The 25,327-nt window shown below is 34.7% G+C and overlaps 3 protein-coding genes across 3 annotated transcripts; all 3 read right to left on the reverse strand.

The window, feature by feature from the left end:
• Positions 1 to 2,221: 2,221 nt before the first annotated feature.
• On the reverse strand, positions 2,222 to 17,557 carry LOC144545589 (transcription termination factor MTEF18, mitochondrial-like). Its single transcript, XM_078294150.1, has 2 exons — positions 17,192 to 17,557; positions 2,222 to 3,203 (listed from the first exon to the last, which is right to left on the reverse strand). The coding sequence occupies exons 1-2, from the start codon at positions 17,474 to 17,476 to the stop codon at positions 2,379 to 2,381; spliced, it is 1,110 nt and encodes a 369-aa protein (XP_078150276.1). The 5' UTR covers positions 17,477 to 17,557; the 3' UTR covers positions 2,222 to 2,378.
• Positions 6,484 to 9,395, reverse strand: LOC144545441 (transcription termination factor MTERF8, chloroplastic-like). The gene is made up of 2 exons (XM_078294019.1): positions 9,388 to 9,395; positions 6,484 to 7,857 (listed from the first exon to the last, which is right to left on the reverse strand). Exons 1-2 carry the CDS (start codon positions 9,393 to 9,395, stop codon positions 6,633 to 6,635), a joined length of 1,233 nt encoding a protein of 410 aa, XP_078150145.1. The 3' UTR covers positions 6,484 to 6,632.
• Positions 10,108 to 11,703, reverse strand: LOC144545591 (transcription termination factor MTEF18, mitochondrial-like). Its single transcript, XM_078294153.1, has one exon. The coding sequence runs from the start codon at positions 11,457 to 11,459 to the stop codon at positions 10,341 to 10,343; it is 1,119 nt and encodes a 372-aa protein (XP_078150279.1). The 5' UTR covers positions 11,460 to 11,703; the 3' UTR covers positions 10,108 to 10,340.
• Positions 17,558 to 25,327: the final 7,770 nt, after the last annotated feature.

Below are 25,327 nucleotides of genomic sequence, written 5' to 3' on the forward strand. Positions count from 1 at the left end.
ACCCCATGGGATAATATTTCGCCTCCATCATTGCTACCCACAGACTGTTCTCACCTGATGCAATCTTCCACACATTCTCAGGCCCAAAACCCCCATCCCCTTCGGTACAGCAACCTTGCTCCATGCTATCTCGAGCAATCTAGTTTTGTAGGGACAACCATGGCACAATGTCTTCAGTCCCTTAGGATTTGGTGCGGCGCTTTAAGGTAACTGAAAATAAACTCACATTCAGTGTTCATCAGCCCACTGAGATGACCTGAATCAGGTTGTTTCTTCTCATCCAGACCAATATCAGACCTGTTCAACACTTTCAATGAATTAAATTCGATTCTTACTACACTAATCATTTTATCATATAGAAGGTGTTTGCTAGTTTGGATTGGGTAATTGCATGAAGAAATTGTAAAGCCAATACACTGACATACTGACAACTAATCATGTTACCAGTTTGTTGAAACTCATCGAGGATCTGATGCTTATTTGGTGAAATTGGTGTTTCATTGATTCTTTTACCTGTCTACTCAGTATTTTCGAGCTTGAAGTAGGAAATTTTATCACATAGAACAATGAATTAAGACTAGAAAATATCTAAGAACAAAGAATGAACTAAAAGCTAAAGAAGTTTCTTCAAAATTCACTAATTCACAAATTGAATCTGATTTTGATTTTTTTTTAATATTTTCATCTGGATTGTGTAGTTTTCAAATTGTAAAGTTGCTAAGAAGGTTTATTAAATTGTCCTCAAGGATTCTAAGGACCTTCTTGAATCAAATTTGTATAAGAATGTGAATTTTCATTTCAGTCAACACATAAGTTGACTTTTATTCAATTTTGGCAGCACTATACTAATCAGGTCATGATTCCTAATATATTGATCTAAAAATTCTAGAAAATTTAGATAAGTGCATCCTACTATTTTCTATACACTGTAGAGATTTCAAATCAAAATTCAAATGGACTTAAGAAATAAAAATTCTTTTCTAAATCAGACAAATTTGCCCCTATGTGAAATTTTTGGGACTTCTAACCTTGCACAGTTTACTAGGAAACAAAGAAAAGCAGCAAGGAAAACACCTGGGATCATGGTAAATTAACACACAAACTGACATTAGTAACACTAATTAACTCAGAAAACAAATGAACAGATATATAATTGCATACGTGACCCATGCATGGTTTTCATGATTGCATCCGAATGGAGAATGACACAACAAGTTTCATGAATATCTCAATAAGTTAGTGCAAATTATTTTGATACTAATATTGAGTATGGAGTGAGGCTATGGTACTATTCACAGCACATATTGGTCTGTACTTTGGATCCATATTTCCATTTATAAAGTTCAAATATTAGTAAACAAGTTCAACATTAGTAAACAAGTTATAAAAAATGTAAAATTTGATTTACATGATTACCATATATAAAAATATACTTGTAGATCAAATTTTACAACTTGTTAACTAGTTTTTAGATAGGTAGAAAATCACTTGTTCTAAATTACCTAGACCATTCAAAAGTAGAGAGTTTCTACAAAAAGATTCTAAAAAAATTCTAAAAAAAAATTAAAATTTGGGTCTGTAATGGCATTTTCATATGGAGATAATGTCGAACAATTCTGATAGAATAATTGGATTTTGTGACCAAAGATAATGATCCAAAGTACAGACCAATATTCGGTATGCATATATATATATATATATATATATATATATATATATATAGGAATATGCTAGCATGCTATGCATAGCATAGAGCCCCTCCATGCAATGTCTTGGATTTCAACTTTTCAAAATCCTAACGGTCGATCCGAACCGTTCATCTTGTTCTCCATATTAATATATGTTTGGAGACCAAAGTTTACATTTTTTGAAATTTTTTTACTATTTCTTTAGATTTATTGAAAATTGTTGTTTTCAGCAAATCTGGACCATAAGAAAACATTGATTTTCAATAAATCTAAAAAAATAGTAAAAAAATTCCAAAAAATGTAAACTTTGGTCCCCAAACATATATTAATATGGAGAACAAGATGAACGATTCGGATCTAGTGGACACTTTGAGACAAATAATTTTTTTTTTTCTCATAATGAATGGCAATAAACCAATAACTCAATTAATAAATAAAGGCAAAATACCCAACCATTTGACATTCATAAAAGCACAACATGAATGAGAAAAGAGGTCGATAAAGTTTCAAATGAATATACAAAATTTAAGCAATTAATCTGAAGAAAATTAATAGTTGATAGCCATCTTACTAATCTTTACAAAGTGACACTTAAAAATAATATAAAAAGTAATAAACACTCTAACCTGTGAAATTTAAAATGCAGTATACAAGCGTGCATGAAAGCCAACTTGTGATACTCTTAAACTATTAAACACCCCCAATTTTCCCAGTAGAAGCATCAGCATATGCTTTTTGGAGACCAGGAATAGCATGTTCATATGGCAGAACATATTTCTTCACAAACTCCTCCTCACTTGGCCTTATGAAAGTAGCAATTTTATGATTTGCCACAGGAAGTCCTTTTGACATGAGAAGCTTTCTAACAATGTTCCGGGGAATCAGCCTGTTCTCCAAGCTGTATGTGAGCAAAGGTGGATTTCGCACCACATCAATCTTATCACAACCGGCTTCCTTTATCAGATACTCCATTTTGCTGCCTACCAGCTTCTCTGGTAACGCCAACACAGTAGGGACTTTACTAATCATAAGTGCTACCTCCTCCGGTGAAAGCCCCATACTCGTCAAGTTATCTAGTTTTGCATCTATGATGCATTGCTTCTGATAGCTGACTGTTAATAATGCATTGATAAAATTTCTTGATGAACGAGGAATGCCTAATTTCTCAGCCCTCTCAACTTGAATTTTGAAAACATCAGGCCTAGATGTGACCAATCTAGATACTGCACTCTTCACTAGCCGGGTAATTTGACAAGGAGATAAACCACATTGCTCCCGAAGGAAAAATATGTTTGGCATTAGCACTTTCTCCAAGTTGCTACGAAAAAGTGACGAATTCCTACGGGCTTTCAATATCACAGAAAGATTCTCTACCGATCCAAGGACCCCAATAAAGAAGTCAATCTTTGACACAAAATTGACCTGAAAAATATAAGGGTTGTTGGCAAGGAAACCTGAGATGTCTTCGATGGATAAGCCGAGGTCTCGTAGCTTGGCAATGTTTGGTCTCAAGTTCTTCTCCACTTGGGAGCATAGGATGCGAGGTTCCCTGGACACGGCTGTCTTTATGTCCAACTCGCTTATGCCAATTTCTCTAAGGAACTGGAGCACCACGTCGGGTTTATCGGAGGACTTGAGGTGCTGGATTTTTTTGGAAGCTGTGTGTGCCTTTTCGGAGGAAAGACAGCAAGATTGGATGAGGTATTGTACAGCGAACGCTTGAGGGGGATTTGGATTTGGGGGCGAGGCTTGAGAAGAGGAGGCAAGTGGTGTGCATGTGGTTCGAATCTGATTGAGGGGATGATATGGACGGAGGCAATGAATCTGAATTTGAATATGAATTCTCCTCCGAAACAGATTCATGGACATTGTCAGTTGTCACTGAGCCTGAGCTGAGCTTGTAAATTGAAAGGCGGCTGTGCTTTGCAGCTGTTGAGACGAAGAAATGCTTCTGCGCCGGATGAGAGGCCTTCACCAAATTCCTGGTAGTTACCTGTTTACCCTTTGCCTTATAATGGGCTTTGGGCCTTTTCAGGCCTATAACATGTGATTATGTTAGAAAATAATGAGATCATGTGAAAAATAATTAATTTATTCTTTTTTCTAAAAATAATTAATTTATAAAATATTTTAAAAAATGTTTAGTGTTCTACTTGTTTGAATTTGTATAATGCAAAATAAATTAACAAGTAACAACCATCATATAATTCTTTTGGACCCCACCTATCAGCGTCAGCTTCCATTTTTGTCTCCTGTACGGCTGTACCCTTTTTTGAAAGGAAAAAAAAAATCAACAGAAGTAGAACGAATCAATCAATGACCCAATCTCTCTACTGGATTTTGTCAAAAAAAATTGAACCGAAAACGACTTAAACTGATCTTATTTAAGATTCGTGTAGACAAGTGTAGAATGAATCTGAACCATTCGCACGAACTTTGACGTGAATCAAACAATTTCGACCCTGCTTTGGATAAAACCTTGTCCAAATCCCTTCTGATAAAATCTTCACCACCAATCTTGCAATCCAATCCAATCCCCGTTGACAATTTTATCTCTAAATAAAAAATAAATAAATCACTGAAGCACTGGGTTTTCATTATCTTGTTTCATTCTCTGATTAATTTCTGATTAGAGATAAGCGAAAGGAATGGTGGGACCCAAGCAGCAAGTGATTTTTAATAAATTAAAAAAAATAGTAAAATAATTTCTGATTAATTTCTAAACTATCCAAAAACAGTGATTTTCAATAAATCTAAAAAATTAGTAAAACATTTTAAAAAAAATGTAAAATTTGTTCTCCAAATACATATTAATATGGAGAACAAGATGAACGGTTCGGATTGACTATTAGGATTATGAAAAGTCAAATATTGAGCCATATTACAGGCCAAATCGTAATATGCATAGTACCATAGACTCACTCTTAAACTAATGCTTGTTGAGTGCTTTTATTTTCTAATAAATAAGTAGGGGTGTTCATTGGGTCCGGTTTAGTCGATTTTGAATCGGACCGAATTACTTTGAACCAAACGTTTTGGTTTTTTTTGGTTTAATTGTTCGATTCGGTTTACTTTTTAAAACCGAATTATAATTACGGTTTAGTCAATTTTGAACCGCACCGAATTACTTTGAACCAAACGGTTTCGTTTTTTTCGGTTTAATTGTTCGATTTGATATATTTTTTAAAACCGAATTATAACTTTGATTCGATTCGGTTTGAAAATGTAACACAAGTAGGGGTGAGTAAATTGCTCATAACTCGTGAGCCGCTCATAACTCGCTCACTAAATGCTCACTTGAACTCGCTCATTTAACCGCTCACTTAAACTCGCTCATTAACAACTCGCTCATTTATTAAATGAGCGAGCATGAGCATGCCCCAACTCGCTCATAACTCGCTCATTTAAAATTTGCCACATCTAATCCCGCCGCCACATTCAATCCCAAATATTCATAGTTTATACATTTATTTTTATTTTTAAACAGACGCCTCAAAACAGTGTGCTGTTGTTAGTTTATGTTTTTGGATTTATGTTGGATTTTTATTAGCGCTGCTTTAGTTTTTGTTGATTGTTGTTTGTTGATGCTATTGTTAGTTTATGTTGTTATTATTCTATTTTTGTAATATCGTTGATTTTTTTGTTATTATTCTATTTAATTGAATTATGACAATTTATTAAATTTTAGTACTCATAACTCGTGAGCCGCTCATAACTCGCTCATTTATTCGCTCGCTTGAACTCGCTCATTTAACAACTCGCTCATTTATTAAATGAGCGAGCACGAGCATACCCTAACTCGCTCATGCTCGCTCATTACTCACCCCTAAACACAAGCAACTCAACAGAACAAACACTATTTTATATTTTTCCTTTTACCTCAATTTACAAACACGTACTATTGTAATAATACAGCTACTTCCTTCACATGCAGGGTTTATCTGAGACGACACGTGTAATTTTCCTAAGCTGCCCTCCAGTTCAGTGAGAAAATGCTTGTCGAACCAGCAAAGTAATTTATCAAACTAACGAATCTTGAAGCGAACAAACACAAGTAAAACAATGTACATAGATCTTAATGTGATGCACGCGGATCAAAATTGTTTTGAGATTCGTGCGGACTAAATTAGCATGAATCTTGAAGCGAACATGCAATAATCTTATTGCGATGCACACGGATCGGACGATAGAGGAACCCTTCAAATTCAAATTTGAGTTCGGTATGGCGTTTTATACTTTTAATGAAGAATAAAATAGATATTTTATAAATTTAGAATGAATTTTAATATAAAAGACAATAAAATAAGTAAATATATGAGTTTTTGTAGTTTAGAGGAAAAAAATTGTAATTTTAAAATTAAGAGGAGAAAATACGTAATTTTGAAGTTTTTGAGGGGTATACATGAAATTCTCCCTTTTATTTTATTTTGGAGCAATTTGTTAAATCTTACCACACAAAATGACATTAGTGGCACTAATTAACTCAGAAAACAAATGAAAAGATATATAATTGCATATGTGACCCATGGTTTTCATGATTGCATCCGAATGGAGAATGACACGACAAGTTTCATAAATATTTCAATAAATTAGTGCAAATTATTTTGATACTAATATTGAGTATGGACTATGGAGTGAGAATATGGTATTATGGATTAATTATTCCATAGCACACATTTGTCCGTACTTTGGATCAATTGTTCCGTTTATAATTAAAGTTCAAATTATATATAACCAGTCAGCATCTGGATAGGTTACAAACAACCAGCCAATTAAGAAATATCAATGACATCAATCAATCTAAAAAAATTAAGGGTTGATAATTTGATATTCATTTTACTAATTGTTACAAAGCGACACTTACCCAAATAGACAAAAAATTAAGGTAATAGAAAAATCTAACCCAGTGAAATCTAAAATGCAACATCTAAGCCTGCACGAAAGTCAACTTGAGGTACTATTAAAACTATTCAACACCCCCAATTTTCCAGTAGAAGCATCAGCATAAGCTCGGTGGAGACCAGGAATAGCATGTTCATATGGCAGAACATATTTCCTCACAAACTCCTCGTCAGTTGCAGTTGCGAAAGTAACAAATTTTAAATTTGCCATAGGAAGTCCTTTTGACATGAGAAGCTTTCTAACAATGTTCCGGGGAATCAACCTGTTCTCCAAGCTGTATGTGAGCAAAAATGGATTTCGCAGCACATAAATCTTATCACAACCGGCTTCCTTTATCAGATACTCCATTTTGCTGCCTACCAGCTTCTCTGGTAACGCCAACACAGTAGGGGCTTTACTAATCAGAAATGCTAACTCCTCCGGTGAAAGCCCCATACTTGTCAAGTTATCTAGTTTTGCATCTATGGTGCATTGCTTCTGATAGCTGACTGCTACTAATGCACTGATAAAATTTCCAGATGAACGAGGAATGCCTAATTTCTCAACCCTCTCAACTTGCATTTTGAAAACATCAGGCCTAGATGAGATCAATCTAGGTACTGACTTCATTAGCCGGGTAATTTGATGAGGAGATAAACCACATTGGTCCCGAAGAAAAGATAAGTTGGGCATGAGCACCTTTTCCAAGCTACTACTAAAAAGTGATGAACTCATCCTAGGGGATTTGAATATCACAGAAAGATTCTCTACCGATCCAAGGACCCCCATGTAGAAGTCAATCTTTTGCACAAAATTGCCCACAAAAATATAAGGGTTGCTGGCAATGATACCTGAGATGTCTTCGATCGAGAAGCTGAGTTCTTGTAGCTTGGTAATGTTTGGTCTCCAGTTCTTCTCCACATGAGAGCAAAGGATGCGAGATTCTCGGGACACGGCCGTCTTTATGTCCAACTCGCTTATGCCATTTTCTCTCAGGAACCGGAGCACCGCATCAGGGTTATAAGGGGATTTGAGGTGGTGGATAAACTTGGATGCTTTGAGTGCCTTTTCGGAGGAAAGACCGCAGGATTGGACTAGGTATTGTACAGCAAACGCTTGAGGAGGATTTGGGGCTGACGCTTGAGTTGAGGAGGAGGAAGATATGGACGGAGGCAATGAATCTGAATTCTCCCCACAAACAGATTCATAGACATTGTCAAAGGCACTGAGCTGAGGCGGCTGTGCTGCTGTTGGTGACGAAGAACCAGCGGATAAAATTTCTGAGGCCCTCGATCAAATTCAGAGGTTTAATTTCTTGGATGATAACAATTTTGGTTCCAACTTCCAAATAAAAGGCCGAAACCAATTTCATGGTAGTGAAAATTATATGCACTACCTCCTCAGATGATGGGCTTTTTGAGGCCTCTAACATGTGATTATATGTACTTATTTAGATAATGGGTTTTTTCAGGCCTCTAACATGTGATTATATGTACTTATTTAGATAATGGGTTTTTTCAGGCCTCTAACATGTGATTATATGTACATCTTCAACGTGTGTGCATCAGAGGAAAGGAAAAAAGCTTCTTTTAATGGAGCAAAATACCAAGGCTAAAATTGACAGCTGGATAGAACAACGATTATATATAAGTTACAATTCATAATGAGTTAGGCTAATATGACATTGGTGTTATTTCAAACTAAATAACACCACATCTTAAACCGTTAGATCTGTTTTAATATTCGTACAAAATAAAGTGCTTGAACAGTAAAAGCAGATTGTACGAATATTAAAGCAGATCTAACGGTTTAAGATGTGGTGTTATTTAGTTTGAAATAACACCAATGTCATATTAGCCTAACTCATTCATAATTAAATAGAATAAGTCAAATTATCTGCAAAGTATATCGAAAGTGAGACGAGTTTGTTTAGTGATTCATTTTCTCAAGTATTGACATCTATGACCTTGTATGTATAATAATCATGGTAAACACACAGCATTAGTAACAATCTTTATATGAAAGTATACTTGCAAACTAAATTTTATATTTTTTATAATATTTACACTATTTTTAGATAAGTAGAACACTTAATTTTAGCTTTCTAGACAATCCAAAAACAATAATTTTCTATCCATCTAAAAAATAGTAACTTTTTTTTTCCTAAAAATATAAAATTCAATTTGCAAATACATATTCATATCAAGATCATGCTAAACTGTTTAGATCAACCGTTATGACTTTGAAAACAAAAATATTGATCCACCGTACAATCCAATCTTCGCTATGCATAGTACCATAGCTTCACTCAATCTTCGCTATTACTAGAAAACTTCTGAGAACTTGAAGAAATCCAAATCAAAGCTTATTAAATGTAACTTTTACGTACTAAACCCTACTTTTTTCATTAGTGAGATGTTATGGGTTGTGTTCTGTTTAACAGTTGAAACAAAACAAAATTTCACAGTATGTATCATGTATGTTACATCTGGATGTATTGTGGATTTGTGGGTAAATTTACTAATCTCATTTTCTTTTATATTTTTTTCTTGTTATAATTGGCCTTCAGGTGACCAAGAATTGAAACTAGAGGTTACTTTTTTCCTGAAACCACATATGAATGCAACCATGGTGCTTGGTTCAGTACAGGTGAAAAGACAAAAACAGGCTAATCAAAGAGAACAAAATTTTGGATTGTGATCCTTAATTAATGCCCTTCTAGAGGCCACACATAATTGTACCAGATTACCAGCCAACACAACATGGTTACTGAAATCTTCAATATAAATTCAATAATAGTAATTATGTTGAAACATACATCCTCATCTTTGTGATAACACCATAAGTTCTAGCAGTGATAACAATTCCAAATGGGTAATTAGGAAGCTTAATTTTTTTTATTTAACTTAGACCTATATATCAGTGAAAGGGCATACCATTTAGGACATGACACAACATGACAGTGAATTAGAGTTTGGCAAAAACCCGGGTCGGGTATACCCGCCCGTACCCGCCCGTACCCGCCGCCCGGGGTACCCGTGCCCGAGCCCGGGTATGGGTCGGGTACGCGGGTACGGGCAAAAACCGGACCGGACCCGTTATTTTGGACCAATACCCGACCATACCCTACCCGAGTTTACCCGTACCCGACTACCCGAGAACCAGTACCTGTATACCCGACCACTGTTCATCCCATTTCAAAATTCAAAAAATCTGATTTTTTTTCCCCAAACCAACAAAAAAACCAGAAAAAAAACAAAAAAAAACCAACAAAAAAAAAAAAACAAAAAAACCAGAAAAAAAAACAGCAAAAAAAAAAAAAAAAAAAATACCCGTACCCGCCTTACCCGTCAAGGGTACACGGGTAAGGGTATAGGACGGGTAGGGTATGGGTTTTGAAAATTATACCCGCCATACCCATACCCTTGTACCCGAGTATACCCGTACCCGCCCGAGTATAAATACACTACAGTGAATTAACACAATCGGGACTCATTGAAATCCGGTTAAAATTTGGTCTCAAATATTAATCGATCAATTGTACTGTAAACAATAAGCAGTGGCTTTATAGATTCATTCCAATGAGGAACAAGCAAATCATTTTAAAAAAGATTGTACTGGGAACCAGCATTGCTAACAAACAACAAAGTCAAAATTGCATTTTAAAAAAAGATTCATTACAATGAGGAACAAGCAAGTCATTTTAGCATATCACTATTAAGTGCTCCCTTGAATGGAAAAAAAAAAAAAAAATGAAAGGGAACAAGCAAATCAATTTGAGATATTCTTAAACCATTCCTTAGCTGAAGTTTTACCAGAAACAGCATCAGTGTATGCTCGATGCAGCCCAGGTATGGTGTGTTCATATGAAAGAACAATCTTCTCGAGAAAATTCTTCTCAGTTTGTCTTGCAAGAAAAAGAAAACCTCTTTTTGCCACTGGCAATCCTTTCGACTTCAGAAGCTTCAGGACAAGGCTACGAGGTATCAGCCTCTTCTCCAAGCTCAATGAAAGCACAGATGGATTTCGGACCACATGCAACTTATCACAACCCGCATCCTTTATTATAAACTGTATTTTAGAACGTATCATTTCCTCTGTTATAGTCAGTACCATAGGGCTTTTACTGACAAGAGTGGTCACCTCGTCTTGTGAGAACCCAAGACTTTTCAAGTTAGTTAGCCTTGCATCTATGATGCGCTGGTTCAGACCTACAACTAATAATGCATACACAAACATTTGTGATGAACGAGAAACGCCTAACTCCTCAGCTCTCTTAGCTCTCATGTTCAATACCTCAGTACTGGACATGATAAATCTAGGTTGACACTTAATCAGCTGGGCAATTTGACAAACAGATAAGCCACATTGCTCTTCAAGGAACGACAAATTGGGCACAATGGCCTTTTCCAAGTTGCTTTGAAGGAGAGTTGCGCTCCTTTTGAGGACCAGAGTCAGATTCTCTACCGAGCCTAGAACCCGTTTCCAAAAGTCAACTTTTGACACAAAATTCGACTGAAACGCCTTAGGGCTGTGGGAAATGATACATGAGATATCTTCGATGGAGATGCCGACCTCTTGTAGCTTTGCCACATTGGGTCTCCAGTTCTTCTCCACACTAGAGCAAAGAATGAGAGGGTTCCGCGAAATGGACATTGTGATGTCGGATTCACTGATTCCTGTTTTTCTCAGGAAATGGAGCACACTATCGGGCTTATTGGGTGATTTAAGGTGTTGGATCTTCTTGGAAGCCTGGATCGCCTTGTCTGAAGGGAGACCGCATGATTGGATGAGGTAGTCAATGGAAAAGTGAGGGTTAGCGAGTGGCGCTGAAGTGGTAGTGGTGAATTGACGGAAGTGGATTCTCCTCAGAAACAGTCTCAGAGTCATTGCCTCACTCTGCTGGTTGCTGGTTAATTAGTTGTTAGAGAAGTAGGTAGGGTTTTGACCAAATTTGACCTCGATCGGCTGCGGAGCTGAGTAAAACCCTAATTAAATTCTCGAAATTAGAGATGAGATCCTCATCCTGATCCGTTGTAGGGCTTCATCGGAAGAAAGACAACACGATTGGATGAGGTAGTTTACTACTGCGAAGTGAGAATTTGGTGGTAGGTGAAGAGGAGGAGGCGAAGAGGAAAGGGTTTTGACCAATTTTGACCTTGTTCGGCTGCGTTAACAGAGCAGTTTTCACTTCATGCAGTGGACTAGCAAAAATCGTAGGTAGCTAACAGATGCATGTTATTTAACATACAGATGTAGATTTAGTGATTTACAGCTTCCTATGATTTCTAATGCAGATCGGATGCTTAGATACGCTTTAGATAAAATTTGTGGAAAACCCTTTTGGAAAAAAATTCTGACTGTTGTTAACTAATAAGCAGAGTAGAACTAGGGTGTTCTTAAGTTCACTGAATCTCTTAGGGAACTCAAATTTAAAACTCATTAAATCGATCTCAAATGACGAATGTGAACCGTTGAAACCCATCTATCTTACTAGTGATGCGTTTATATGTAAAAAAATTTAATTTTAAATTTAATTTTGCATAGAGTCAAGTGGTAAAAAAAAAAATTCAAAAAATGAAAGCATTAAAATTAATTTATTAATACTCTAATTTTAACCACTTGACTTTATAGTAAACTAATTTGAATGTTTAAAATTTTCACACGTAGAAACATTACTCATAAGGTAGATGGATTTCAACGATTCGAATTTGTCATTTAAAGTCGATTCGATGAGTTTTAGACTTGAGTTCTCCAAGGATGTTGGTGAACGTAAGAACACCCTAGTTCTACTCCTAATAAGCAAATAAACATTTGTGTGTTTATTTTTTCTTTAAAAAATGTGGAAAGGCAGAAATAGAAGGGGACACTGATGGGTGGGGTCCGAAAGAATTATGTCATGGTTATTAAATCTTGCATTATACAGAGAAGTAGAAGACTAATCATTTTTTAAATATACTATAACTTTTTTATTTTTTTTAAAAAAGGATAAAATAGGAACTTCATAAATTTGAAATTAGTTTTAATTGAAAAGACAATTAATTGAGTAAATTGTGTCTTTCACATTTGAAATGATAAATACGATGATATTATGAATTTTAGAACGGAAAATGCGTAATATCAAAATTTATCGGAAAAAAAAAGAACATAGGGAGAGTGATTCCAATTGAGTAAAAGTGCGATTTGAAAAAAAAAGGAGGTGGTTCAGGCAAAGGCAGAGACGGGAAGGGAGGCGCAATTTGGTAGGCGGATCCACGTGATTTGATATGCAACTTAGGCAGAGACGGAAAGAGAATTATAGAGACGATTCGAACCCAAACTTGTTTACAAAAAATAGAATCCAAACCCAATTTTCACATGGAATGCAAATTAGCATTAGGGGTAAAACCCAAACCTGATTTCTGATTTCTGCTCACTCTTGATTCGAAACCTGGCTACGCCAATGCTAGTACGATATTAGTTGCATAAATTCTTGCTTAATTGCACATTGAAACTGAGAAACCTTATTTGGGATTAAACTAATGCTTTCTGAGTGTATTTTTATTTATGATGCATAAGCAACTCTGCAAAACAAACACCATAAAACCTTAATGAATCAGAGTTTGTAATGGAAATAATGCTCTATTCAAAATGTATAAGCACATCTTTTATGGAACATGTGTGAAAGATCTTTTACTTTTGATCTTGTATTATGTGCTGATAATAAACCAATAACTAATGTATGTAGTTATAAAAACAAATTTCATATACTTGTACCAACAAGTGCAACACCATGATGTCTTATAAAATAACTTCTTAGTTTAAATATTAGGAGCTTAAAATGAATAAAAACCATAAAAACTTAACAATAACAGAATGTCACGATATGAATTCAAAGCATGTGGAAAAATGCATTTAGATTTCATATTAAAAAATATCCTGCCAAAATTCACAACGAGGTACATTCATCCTCATAACTGATCCAAAGAATTTAATACCCAAAATACCCTTCTTAGAACAACTAGCAAATCAGTCCGCTTGGCACTCGTACCAGTCTTGGTTCCTCACTGAGGAAACATCATTGCCTACTTGCTGGTACCAGTGGTTGATACCAGTCTCCTTTAGCCAGGTTGGATCTGTTCTTCAAACCAAACTCGATACCAGTAAAGTTTAAAGATGCATTTTCACAAAAAAATAAATGTAGAAATTATAACCTAATCTTAACGAAACCTAATACCCAAAATACCCTTCTTAGAACAACTAGCAAGCCAGTCTGCTTGGCACTCTTACCAGTCTCGGTTTCTCACTGAGGAAACATCATTGCCTACTTGCTGGTACCAGTGGTCGATACCAGTATTATTTTACCTGGGTTTGGGCCTGTTCTTCAAAGCAAGCTCAATCCCAGAAAAATTTAAAGATGCATTTTCACAGAAAAACAAATGTAGATATTGAAACCTAATCTCAACTCTCAAAGAAACCTAATACCAAAAATAGCCTTCGTAGCACAACTAGCAAACCAGTCCCCCTTGGGAATTGTACCAGTCTCGGTTTCTCACTGAGGAAACATCAGTTGCCTACTTGCTGGTACCAATGACTGATGCTAGTCTCTCTTTAGCCGGGTTGGACCTGTTCCCTAAACCAAGTTCGATACTAGAAATGTTTAAAGATGCATTTTCACAGAAAAACAAATGGAGATATTGAAAGGGCATTATTTAAAAGCTAAAAAAAAAAATAACTAAAAACAGTGTTTGGTGATTCACATCAAGAAGATTATCCACAATTCATAATGGCTTTTAAATATTAAAAAATATTACAGAAATGCTGCTATCATGTGCAAATAAACATAACAATCTGTTGGCAAGAACTAGATAGAAAGTTAGAAACCTATATATATTCTTTTACAAGAAACTTGACACTATTTGGATTAGTGTATGCTATGCACCCCTAGTGACATTATTTGGATTTATTAACAATGAATGCTTTCAAGGTGTTTGATAAAATGCTCAAATCGAAGTTTTTCTCCTGTTTTGTAGGATGATGGTTTATTAACATGTTCTCAAGGATTCTAAGGACCTGCTTGAATCAAATTTGCATAAGAATGTGAATTTTCATTTCAGTCAACACATAAGTTGACTTTTATTCAATTTTGGGAGCACATGATTCCTAATCTGTTGATCTAAATATTCGAGAAAATTTAGATTAAGTGCATCTAACTATTTTATTTACACAGTAGAGATTTCAAATCAAAATTCAAATGGACTTGAGTATTAAAAATTCTTTTTTCATCGGACAGATTTGCCCCTAGCTGGAATTTTTGAGGTTTTTTTTAATTTTTACGAACAAAACATGCATTCTAATGCACATTAAGAAAGAAACAACACAGAAAAGAAATAATCAAATAAGAGGGAGAAAGAATCAAGAAGAAACAAAAGAAATAAAAGAATTAATCAAACCTTGTGAGAGAAAGCATAGCCCAAAAGTGCACAGCAAACCTCAGCTATAGACACTGTCTCTCTCTTTTACCTTATTACACCTCTCTCTTTCTTCTTTCATCCTTTATTTCTTCTTTCTCTTTCTATGTTGACAGAGTTCTTGTGCTTTGTTGAAGCTTTGGGGTGTGTTTCTTGTTGTAAGTAACTTCTCTGAGGCTTCTTTTATAGGCAGAGGAGAGGCCAATTAATTGGAGCTGGCTTTCTTTTATTGCATCACAACTTTTGATCTGATCACACGGCATTCATTGCTTGATGACATGGCAGTGTGCTTAATTGAGGTGTGTTTGACCATCCTTTGACTCACCGGGGATTCTAAAATCACAAATAACACTGGCCCCTAACACCATCCCCGAATAGGCACCCAGGCTGCATGCACAGCTTGGTTCACTGCATCACCCAGGCTGCAGTAATCAGTATGTTTTCAATTAAATTACTTGGGGTTTTTCACACTTCAGAACATTGCTTAATCAGGCCAGTGCTCAATTTAGGGTTCTAGATATTCAATCAACCCAACCATAGGAGACCTAGCCTTGAACTCGTAGTGGTTCTCATCAAATTGTAGCAAATTAGGCTTGCTGCACAAGGTTTATCTGCTCTCCACATCCCATTTTTCTGTTAGTTTTTTTTAGCAACACAAAACACATGGTTTTGGAGGCGTAAGCCAATTTTCTAATTTCTCTCTTACCAACAGTAAATTACAATTTTGGAGCCACTTGTTTTGGAAGCTAGTTTGTCGGCTTGAAAATGCTGGAATCGATATTGAGAACTAGCATCCGGGTAAAAATATGTGTTTAATCTTCCCACTTAAATTAATTAACACACAAACTGACATTAGTAACACTAATTAACTCAAAAAACAAATGAAAAGATATATAATAGCACACGTGACCTATGGTTTTCATGATTGCATCCGAATAGAGAATGACACAACAAGTTTCATAAATATCTTGATAAATTAGTGCAAATTATTTTGATACTTATATTGAGTATGCACTATGGTGCGAGGCTGTGGTACTATGCACAGTGCACATTGGTCCGTACTGTGGAATCTTTGGATCAAATTTTCCGTTTATAAAGTTCAAATTATAATTAACCAATCTGCATCTTTGATATGTTACAAACACCCAGACAATTAAAAATATCAGCAACATCAATAAATCTAAAAAAAATAATGGTTGATAATTTGATATCCATTTTACTAATAATTACAAAGTGACACTTACCCAAACAGAATAAATGAAAGGCAATCGAAAAATCTAACCCTGTGAAATCTAAAATGCAATATGTAAGCCTGCACGAAAGTCAACAGGAGATAAACTATTTAACAGTACCCCCAATTTTCCCAGTAGAAGCATCAGTATAAGCTCGGTGGAGACCAGGAATAGCATGTTCATACGGCAGAACATATTTCCTCACAAACTCCTTCTCACTTGGATTTGCCAAAGTAGCAAATTTTAAATTTGCCACAGGAAGTCCTTTCGACATGAGAAGCTTTCTAACAATGTTCCGGGGAATCAGCCTGTTCTCCAAGCTTACCGTGAGCAAAAATGGATTTCGCAGCACATGAATCTTATCACAACCGGCTTCCTTCATCAGGTACTCCATTTTGCTGCCTACCAGCTTCTCTGGTAACCCCAACACCGTTGGAGCTCTACTAATCAGATGTGCTACCTCCTTTGGTGAAAGCCCCATACTTGTGAAGTTATCTAGTTTTGCATCTATGGTGCATTGTTTCTGATAGCTGACCGCTATTAATGCGTCGACAAAACTTCCAGATGAACGAGGAATGCCTAATTTTTCAGCCCTCTCAACTTTCATTTTAAAAATATCAGGCCTACATGAGATCAATCTCCGTGCTGACCGGATTAGCCGGGTAATTTGATGAGGAAATAAACCACATTGTTCCCGAAGAAAAGATAAGTTCGGCATTAGCACCTTTTCCAAGCTACAATTCAAAAGTGATGAATACCTAGTGGATTTCAATATCGCAGAAACGTTATCAACCGATCCAAGAACCCCAATGAAGATGTCAATCTTTTGCACAAATCTGGCCCGAAAAATACAAGGGTTGCTTGCAAAGATACCTGAGATGTCTTCGATGGAGAAGCCGAGCTCTTGTAACTTGGCAAATTTTGGTCTCAATTTCTCCACATGGGAGCAAAGGATGCGAGATTCGCGGGACACGGCTGTCTTTATGTCCGACTCACTTATGCCAAATTCTCTCAGGAACCGGAGCACCGCATCAGGGTTATCAGGGGACTTGATGTGGTGGATGAGCTTGGATGCTTTGAGTGCCTTTTCGGAGGAAAGACCGCAGGATTGAACTAGGTATTGTACAGCAAACGCTTGAGTTGAGGAGGAGGCGAGTTGAGGAGGAGGAAGAGATGGACGGAGGCAATGCATCTGAATTCTCCCCACAAACATATTCAAAGACATTGTCAGAGATCACTGAGCTGAGGCGGCTGTGCTGTGCAGCTGTTGGTGACGAAGAACCAGCGGATAAAATTTCTGAAGACCAAATTCACAGGTTTAATTTCTTGGATAATAACAATTTTGGTTATGTTATAAAATATATTTATGTGGATGTTCATTCTATAACTTTCAATATTAATTATTCACTACCTCCACTATCTCCACTACCATGGACATTTATTTTCTCCTTTATTGTAACATCTTTTTCTAGCCTATAAATAGAGGCTTTGTAAATAGAGAATAGGGACACACGTATTATATACAATAGTGGAGAATACAATTTTGTTGTTGCTCTCTTTATCTCTCTTGTTATTTACTTACTTTTGTTGCAACTTTATATTAATTTTACAACACGTTATCAGCACGAATTGCTCGGAAGAAGTTGCAAAGTAATCATGTAAGTAATTTGTGTGATTAATTATTATATCTTTCATTAATTTAAATTTCATTTAAATTTTTGATTATATTTGTTTTAGTTTATAAGAATCATTCCTTGAAGTGAATGATGAAATAATAACCTGAAGTTATTATCAAAACTAAATGTTTATCAAGAACCTGAAGTTCATATTACATGAATATAATAATAAGAGTAATAACCTGAAGTTATTATCACAACAAAAATTTTATCAAGAACCCGAAGTTCGTATTACTTGAATAAAATAATAACCTGGAGTTATTATTAGAATTATTTACAACCTGAAGTTCTATTATAAATTTTAGTATAAAATTAATATAATAACCAGCAGTTATTATAGGCCACTGGATGAATAATAACCTGAAATTATTCTCAATTAAAACCTGAAGTTTTATTAGAAATTTTCATATAAAATCAATATAATAACCAGAAGTTATTATAGGTCATCAGATGAAAATATAACCCGAAGTTATTTCAAATTAAATTATACAATTGTGCAGCCAAGCAATTTAATAACTAGAAGTTATTAAATAAAATATTTTATTATAACCTGAAGTTATATAATATTAACCTGAAGTTATTAATACATTTAATTTATTTATTTATTCATACAATTTACGTATTCTTTTATTTATATTTATTTATCTCCCTTTTCATAATATGAAGTTATGATATTAATAACCTGAAGTTATGACATTGATAACCTGAAGTTATGACATTGATAACCTGAAGTTATGACATTTATAATTCAAAATTATGGCATTCATAACCCGAAGTTATGGCATTAATAACCTGAAGTTAATGCGTATCTATTTTGTAGTACATATGACAAATCTCACAAAGTTTGAATTTATCTCATTTTTCATTTATCATAACTTGAAGTTATGGTAGTAATAACCTCATGTTGTAAATACATATTAATGAGAAAGAAAAACATCCTGAAGATGTTTATTTCAGATGTGGGATGATAAATCATTGGTCGCGTACTTGTCGTACGCCAAAATATTTTGTAGAGCTATATCAAGCCACAATCAAGAAATAAGGGGAAAATGTGGAAACTAACTTTACTGAATATGACTCCAAAATGAATGTCATGTGGATACACATCTTGATGTATCAGATTTCTTCCATAATGTCAATGAAGAAATATATATTATTACTTAGGGAGAAAATATAGTACAAAAATTTATATTTATGTTTAATAAAAGTTTAGTTTACTTTTTAATTTTTTTTTATGAAAATGAATAAAAGTAATTTATTTTTGCATTTTAAAGGAAAATGGCTGACGCAATGATAAGTAATGAAGATTCATGTCTGGTAGACAGTGGAACAACTAATACCATATTGAAAAGTAAGAAATACTTTTCACTATTGTATCTTGGTGAGACTAATATTCACACTATATCTGGCACAAGTAATTTAATAGAAGGCTCCGGAAGAGCTTGTATTTTGTTACCTGAAGGAACAAAATTAATAATAGATGATGCATTATATTCAAGTAGATCCAGAAGAAATCTACTAAGCTTTAAAGATATTCGAAAGAATGGTTATCATATTGAAATTATGAATGAGAAAAATTGCGAGTATCTTCATATCACATCTATTAAGAATGGCCAGAAGATCATAATTGAAAAGATGCAAGCAATGTCATCTGGATTATATAGTACTTATATAAGTAAAATAGAATCAAATATGGTTGCTAACCCGAAGTTAACCGTTACTAACCAGAAGTTAGTTGATCCAAAATTATTTACATTATGGCATGACAGATTGGGTCATCCAGGAAATATAATGATGAGGAGAATAATTGAAAGTGCAAATGGGCATCCCCTAAAGGACCTGAAGATCCTATTATCAAAAGATATGACATGCGAAGCATGCTCTCTTGGAAAACTAATTATTAGACCATCTCCAAATAAAGTTGGACCTGAAGCTCCTTCATTTTTAGAAAGAATTCAAGGAGATATATGTGGACCTATTACACCTCCATGTGGACCGTTTAGATATTTTATGGTGTTAATTGATGCATCAACACGCTGGTCACATGTGAGTTTGTTAGCAACAAGAAATGTTGCATTTGCTAGACTATTAGCACAAATTATCCAATTGAGAGCTAATTTTCCGGATTATCAAATCAGAAGAATCCGACTTGATAATGCAAGTGAGTTCACTTCTCAAACTTTTAATGATTATTGCATGTCTATTGGAATTACGGTAGAACATCCAGTGGCCCATGTTCATACACAAAACGGTCTGGCAGAATCGTTGATTAAAAGATTACAATTAATTGCTAGACCATTCCTCATGAGGTCTAGTTTACCGTCTTCCGCATGGGGACATGCCATATTACATGCCGCTGCACTAATTAGATTAAGACCAACTGCTTATCATAAATATTCCCCATTACAATTGGTCTCCGGAAGAGAACCAAATTTGTCTCATCTAAAGGTATTTGGTTGTGCAGTATATGTTCCAATTTCTCCTCCACAACGCACAAAAATGGGACCTCAAAGAAGGTTGGGAATTTATATTGGTTTTAACTCTTCTTCTATTATTAGATATTTAGAACCATTAACAGGAGATGTTTTTACAGCAAGATTTGCTGATTGTCATTTTAATGAATCAGTATTCCCAAATTTAGAGGAAGAAAAACAAAAACTGGATAAACAACTAACTTGAAATTCATCGTTATCTTATCTTGACCCCCGAAGTGGTCAATGTGAACTCGAAGTTCAAAAGATCATAAATATGCAAAGAATTGCAAATGAATTGCCTGATGCATTCACAAATATGAATAGAGTTACTAAATCACATATTCCAGCTATAAACGCACCCGCTCGAATTGACATTACAAAAATATCTAATGAATCTAATGTGCGTAGAAAACGTGGAAGACCACTTGGTTCTAAGGATGTAAATCCACGTAAAAGGAAAGAGCAGAATAAAGCAGTTGGTCCAACCCCAGAAGAGGTTGATGGTAAAACTCCTGCAGAAGTCAATAAAACCCCAGAAGAGGTTGATAGTAAAACTCCTGAAGAAGTATATAAAATCACAGAAGAGATTAATGGTAGAACTCATGAAGAAGTTGATAAAAACCCAAAAGAGGTTGATGAAGTTCCAGAAGAAACTCAAGTACCAAATGAATATGAGATTTCTATAAATTATGTAATAAATGGTACTATATTAAATAGAAATAAAACACATGTTGATGAAATCTTTGCATTCGCTATAGCAAGCGATGTTATAAACGAAGAAGATAATGTGCCAAAAACTCTAGAAGAGTGTAGACAAAGAAATGATTGGCCTAAATGGAAAGATGCCATACAAACAGAATTAAGTTCATTAGACAAGCGGCAAGTATTTGGACCTGTAGTCCAAACGCCCAATGATGTTAGCCCTGTAGGTTACAAATGGGTATTTGTCATAAAAAGAAATGAGAAAAATGAGATTGTGAGATATAAAGCAAGGCTAGTGGCACAAGGCTTTACACAAATACCTGGAGTTGATTATGAAGAAACGTATTCACCTGTAGTGGATGCGATAACTCTCAGATTTCTAATAAGTCTCACAGTTGCAGAAAATCTAAAAATGCGACTTATGGATGTTGTAACAGCCTATTTATATGGTTCACTTGACAGTAATATATACATGAAAGTCCCAGAAGGATTGAAAATGCCTGAAGCATATAAGTCAAAACCTAGAGAGATGTACTCTATAAAATTAAGAAGATCTTTATACGGACTAAAACAATCTGGTCGAATGTGGTATAATCGACTGAGTGAGTACCTTCTAAAAGAAGGATATAAAAATAATATAATTAGTCCGTGTGTTTTTATTAAAAGATCAAATCTAGGTTTCACAATCATTGCAGTGTATGTTGATGATTTGAATATTATTCAAGGTTCTAAATAGCGATTATAGCGGCATAGCGGGGAGACCCAAAAAAAAAACTATTGCGAATAGCGTAGCTATAGCGGAAGCTATCGCATATAGCGATTTTCCCTTTTCAAACTTTATATTCTATATTTCTACTAATTATCAACATAATCAATATTAGAGAATGGATGTAACAACTAAATGACAACTAATCTAAGTCTATACTTTTTATCAATTACGCAAATAAGAAGGAAAAAAAATCTAAAAAGTAACATTATTTAATAGTTTATACTTCATGGTATTACATATTATAATAGACAAAGAGCAATTAATTTTATAAGGTAAATGAAGTCAATATACATATTTAAACATTTTATAATTATAATAATAATCAAAATCAGCTTTCAATTGAAACGAACGATAATAATTTTACAAATGAATACTATAAAAAGAGTAATCAAAATGAAGAATTAGTATTTGAATATTTCTCGATATAAAATGATATAATAAATCACAAATAAAAATAGAAGCATATAGTTTGGTTTAGTATACTTATCGTAGAAAACCATGTAGCATTAGAAATAAGAATAGAAGTACAGAAGTCCATATAAATTGCAAAAAAAAATCATGTAGCATAGCGGTAGCTATAGCGGGTCTCATATAGCGGTAATAGCGGTTAGCTATTATAGCTATAGCGGTCGTAGCTGAGTTAGCGCAATTTTATCTCATAGCTTAGCGTTTATGGTCTGGAAAAGCTATAGCGTAGCTATAGCGCGGCTATAGCTAGCTATTTAGAAGCCTGATATTATTGGATCTCCTGAAGAGATTGAGAATACTGCAAAATTAATGAAGAATGAATTTGAGATGAAAGACCTTGGTGTAACAAAATTTTGTCTCGGCCTGCAGATTGAACATCTAAAGAATGGAATATTTATCCATCAATTAAATTATGTTGAAAAAATATTAAAAAGATTCAATATGGATAAAGCTCATCCTTTGAGCACACCAATGGTTGTACGATCGCTAAATGCAGAAAATGATCATTTTCGCCCACAAGAAAATAATGAAAAAGTGCTTGGTCCTGAAGTACCATACTTAAGTGCAATCGGGGCATTATTATATCTTGCAAATAATACGAGACCCGATATCTCATTTGCAGTAAATGTGTTAGCAAGATCTAGTTCCAAACCAACCAGAAGACATTGGAATGGAATTAAACAAGTATTTCGGTATCTCTGCGGAACTAGAGATATGGGGTTATACTATCAAAAAGATACAAAATCCAATTTAGTTGGATATGCAGATGCAGGATATTTATCAGATCCACATAAAGCACGATCTCAATCGGGATATGTATTCACCTATTGTGGAGCTGCAATTTCATGGCGATCGACAAAACAAACTCTTACAGCTACATCTTCAAATCACGCCGAACTGATTGCCTTATACGAGGCGGGTCGAGAATGTGTTTGGTTACGGTCAATGATTCAAAATATTCAAGAAGAATGCGGACTTGAAAACATCAAGGTAAATCCTACTCCGCTATATGAAGATAATGCAGCATGCATTGCACAAATCAAAGAAGGATATATCAAAGGAGACCGAACTAAACATATTGCACCAAAGTTCTTTTCGACACATGACCTACAAAAGGAAGGCGTAATAGATGTTTGCCAAGTCCGATCAATCGACAATCTTGCAGACCTATTCACAAAATCTTTACCAACAAAGGTTTTTGTACAACTCACGAAGAAGATAGGTCTACATCGATTGAAGGATATTCAATGATATCAAATTGAGGGGAAGCATTATACGCACTGTACTCTTTTTCCCTTAACCAAGTTTTTATCCCAATGGGTTTTTCTTGGTAAGGTTTTTAATGAGGCAGTACATGGTCCTGAAGTATCATGTTGATCCTGAAGTATCATGTTAATATCGATCATGAAGTATCATATTAACAGCGTATAATAAAAGATGAACATCCAAGGGGAAGTGTTATAAAATATATTTATGTGGATGTTCATTCTATAACTTCCAATATTAATTATCCACTACCTCCACTATCTCCACTACCATGGACATTTATTTTCTCATTTATTGTAACATCTCTTTCTAGCCTATAAATAGAGGCTTTGTAAATAGAGAATAGGGACACACATATTATATACAATAGTGGAGAATACAATTTTGTTGTTGCTCTCTTTATCTCTCTTGTTATTTACTTACTTTTGTTGCAACTTTATATTAATTTTACAACAGGTTCAAAATAAAAGGCCGCAACCAATTTCATGGTAGTGAAAATTGTATGCACCTCCCAAGATAATGGGCTTTTTCAGGCCTCTCACGTGATTATATGTTCTTTTTCAGATAATGGGCTTTTTCAGGCTTCTAACATGTGATTACATGTACATCCCCACAAATGAATTTGATGACTAACTAGTGAAGTGGCCACCAAATGGTAAATGGAGCTGATTATGTGCTCCAGAAACGAAGGTGAACTCCGTTTTAAAGAAGGTAATTGAAAAAAGAAGGGAAAGAAATGTACAAATTTTTGAAATCTTGACTTTCAAAATTGAAGTGTAGGTTTTACTGTAACAAAAGAATTAGACTTAGCTTTTTGGAGAAGTTCCTTTTGACATCATAACCTCTCTTATAAACTGGTTATAATTCTGAAGTCTCTTTCTAAACGGAACCTACATAACAATACAACAATTTACAAATATAAATAAATACAAGTATATATCTGTTATCAAGATCTTACATTATACAAATATTTAAGCTAACTAGTTCTGCAAAGTATATCTCAAAATAATTATGCAGTATCTTAAAAGAATTCTACAGAGTATATCTTAAACGTGGGTGCATCAGAAGAAAGGAAAAGCTTCTTCTAATTGAGCAAGGGTGAGATTTTTTCAAAAAGAACTTTGGACAAAGTCCCATTTAGGGGTGTTCATTGGGTCCAGTTATTCGGTTTTGAACCGAACCGAATTGGTTTGGACTAAATGATTTGGTTTTCTCGGTTTAATGGTTTAGTTCGGTTTGATTTTTAAAACAGAATTATAACTTCGGTTCGAATCGGTTTGGAAATTTTCAAAACCGAAATAACCGAACCGACCGAACTTTTATATATTATGAATTTGGTCCGGACCGTCCCAGTTTATTTCTTAATACTCCGATTTATTTCTTAATTAATTGCTTTAAATATTTTGGTTTATATATGATAATCCCAATTTATTTCTTAATACCCCGGTTTATTTCTTAATATACTTCGGTTTATTATAAATCAATTGCTTCAAAATAAAAAATTAATATATTTTTGTTTGAATCGAACAAATCGAATAAAACTTTGGTTTGGTTTGGTTTGGTTCAGTTGCAATGTTAAATTGGTTCGGTTCGGTTCTATTTTTGAAACTGAATTATAACTTCGGTTTGCCTAGTTCGGTAACATTGGTTCGGTTCGGTTCTATTTTTGAAACCGAATTATAACTTCGGTTTGCCTAGTTCGGTAACATTGGTTCGGTTCA

The sequence above is a fragment of the Carex rostrata genome, chromosome 28, assembly GCF_964058835.1.
Source record: "Carex rostrata chromosome 28, lpCarRost1.2, whole genome shotgun sequence".
Classification (NCBI taxonomy): domain Eukaryota; kingdom Viridiplantae; phylum Streptophyta; class Magnoliopsida; order Poales; family Cyperaceae; genus Carex; species Carex rostrata.

Coding starts and splice junctions, on each gene's coding strand:
- LOC144545591 (XM_078294153.1), bottom strand. CDS start 11,459: ATGACTCTGAGACTGTTTCTGAGGAGAATCCACTTCCGTCAATTCACC.
- LOC144545589 (XM_078294150.1), bottom strand. CDS start 17,476: ATGTCTTTGAATATGTTTGTGGGGAGAATTCAGATGCATTGCCTCCGT. Junction 3,204..17,191: donor CTCGCATCCTTTGCTCCCAT/GTGGAGAAATTG, acceptor CAAGTGGAGAAG/AACTTGAGACCAAACATTGC.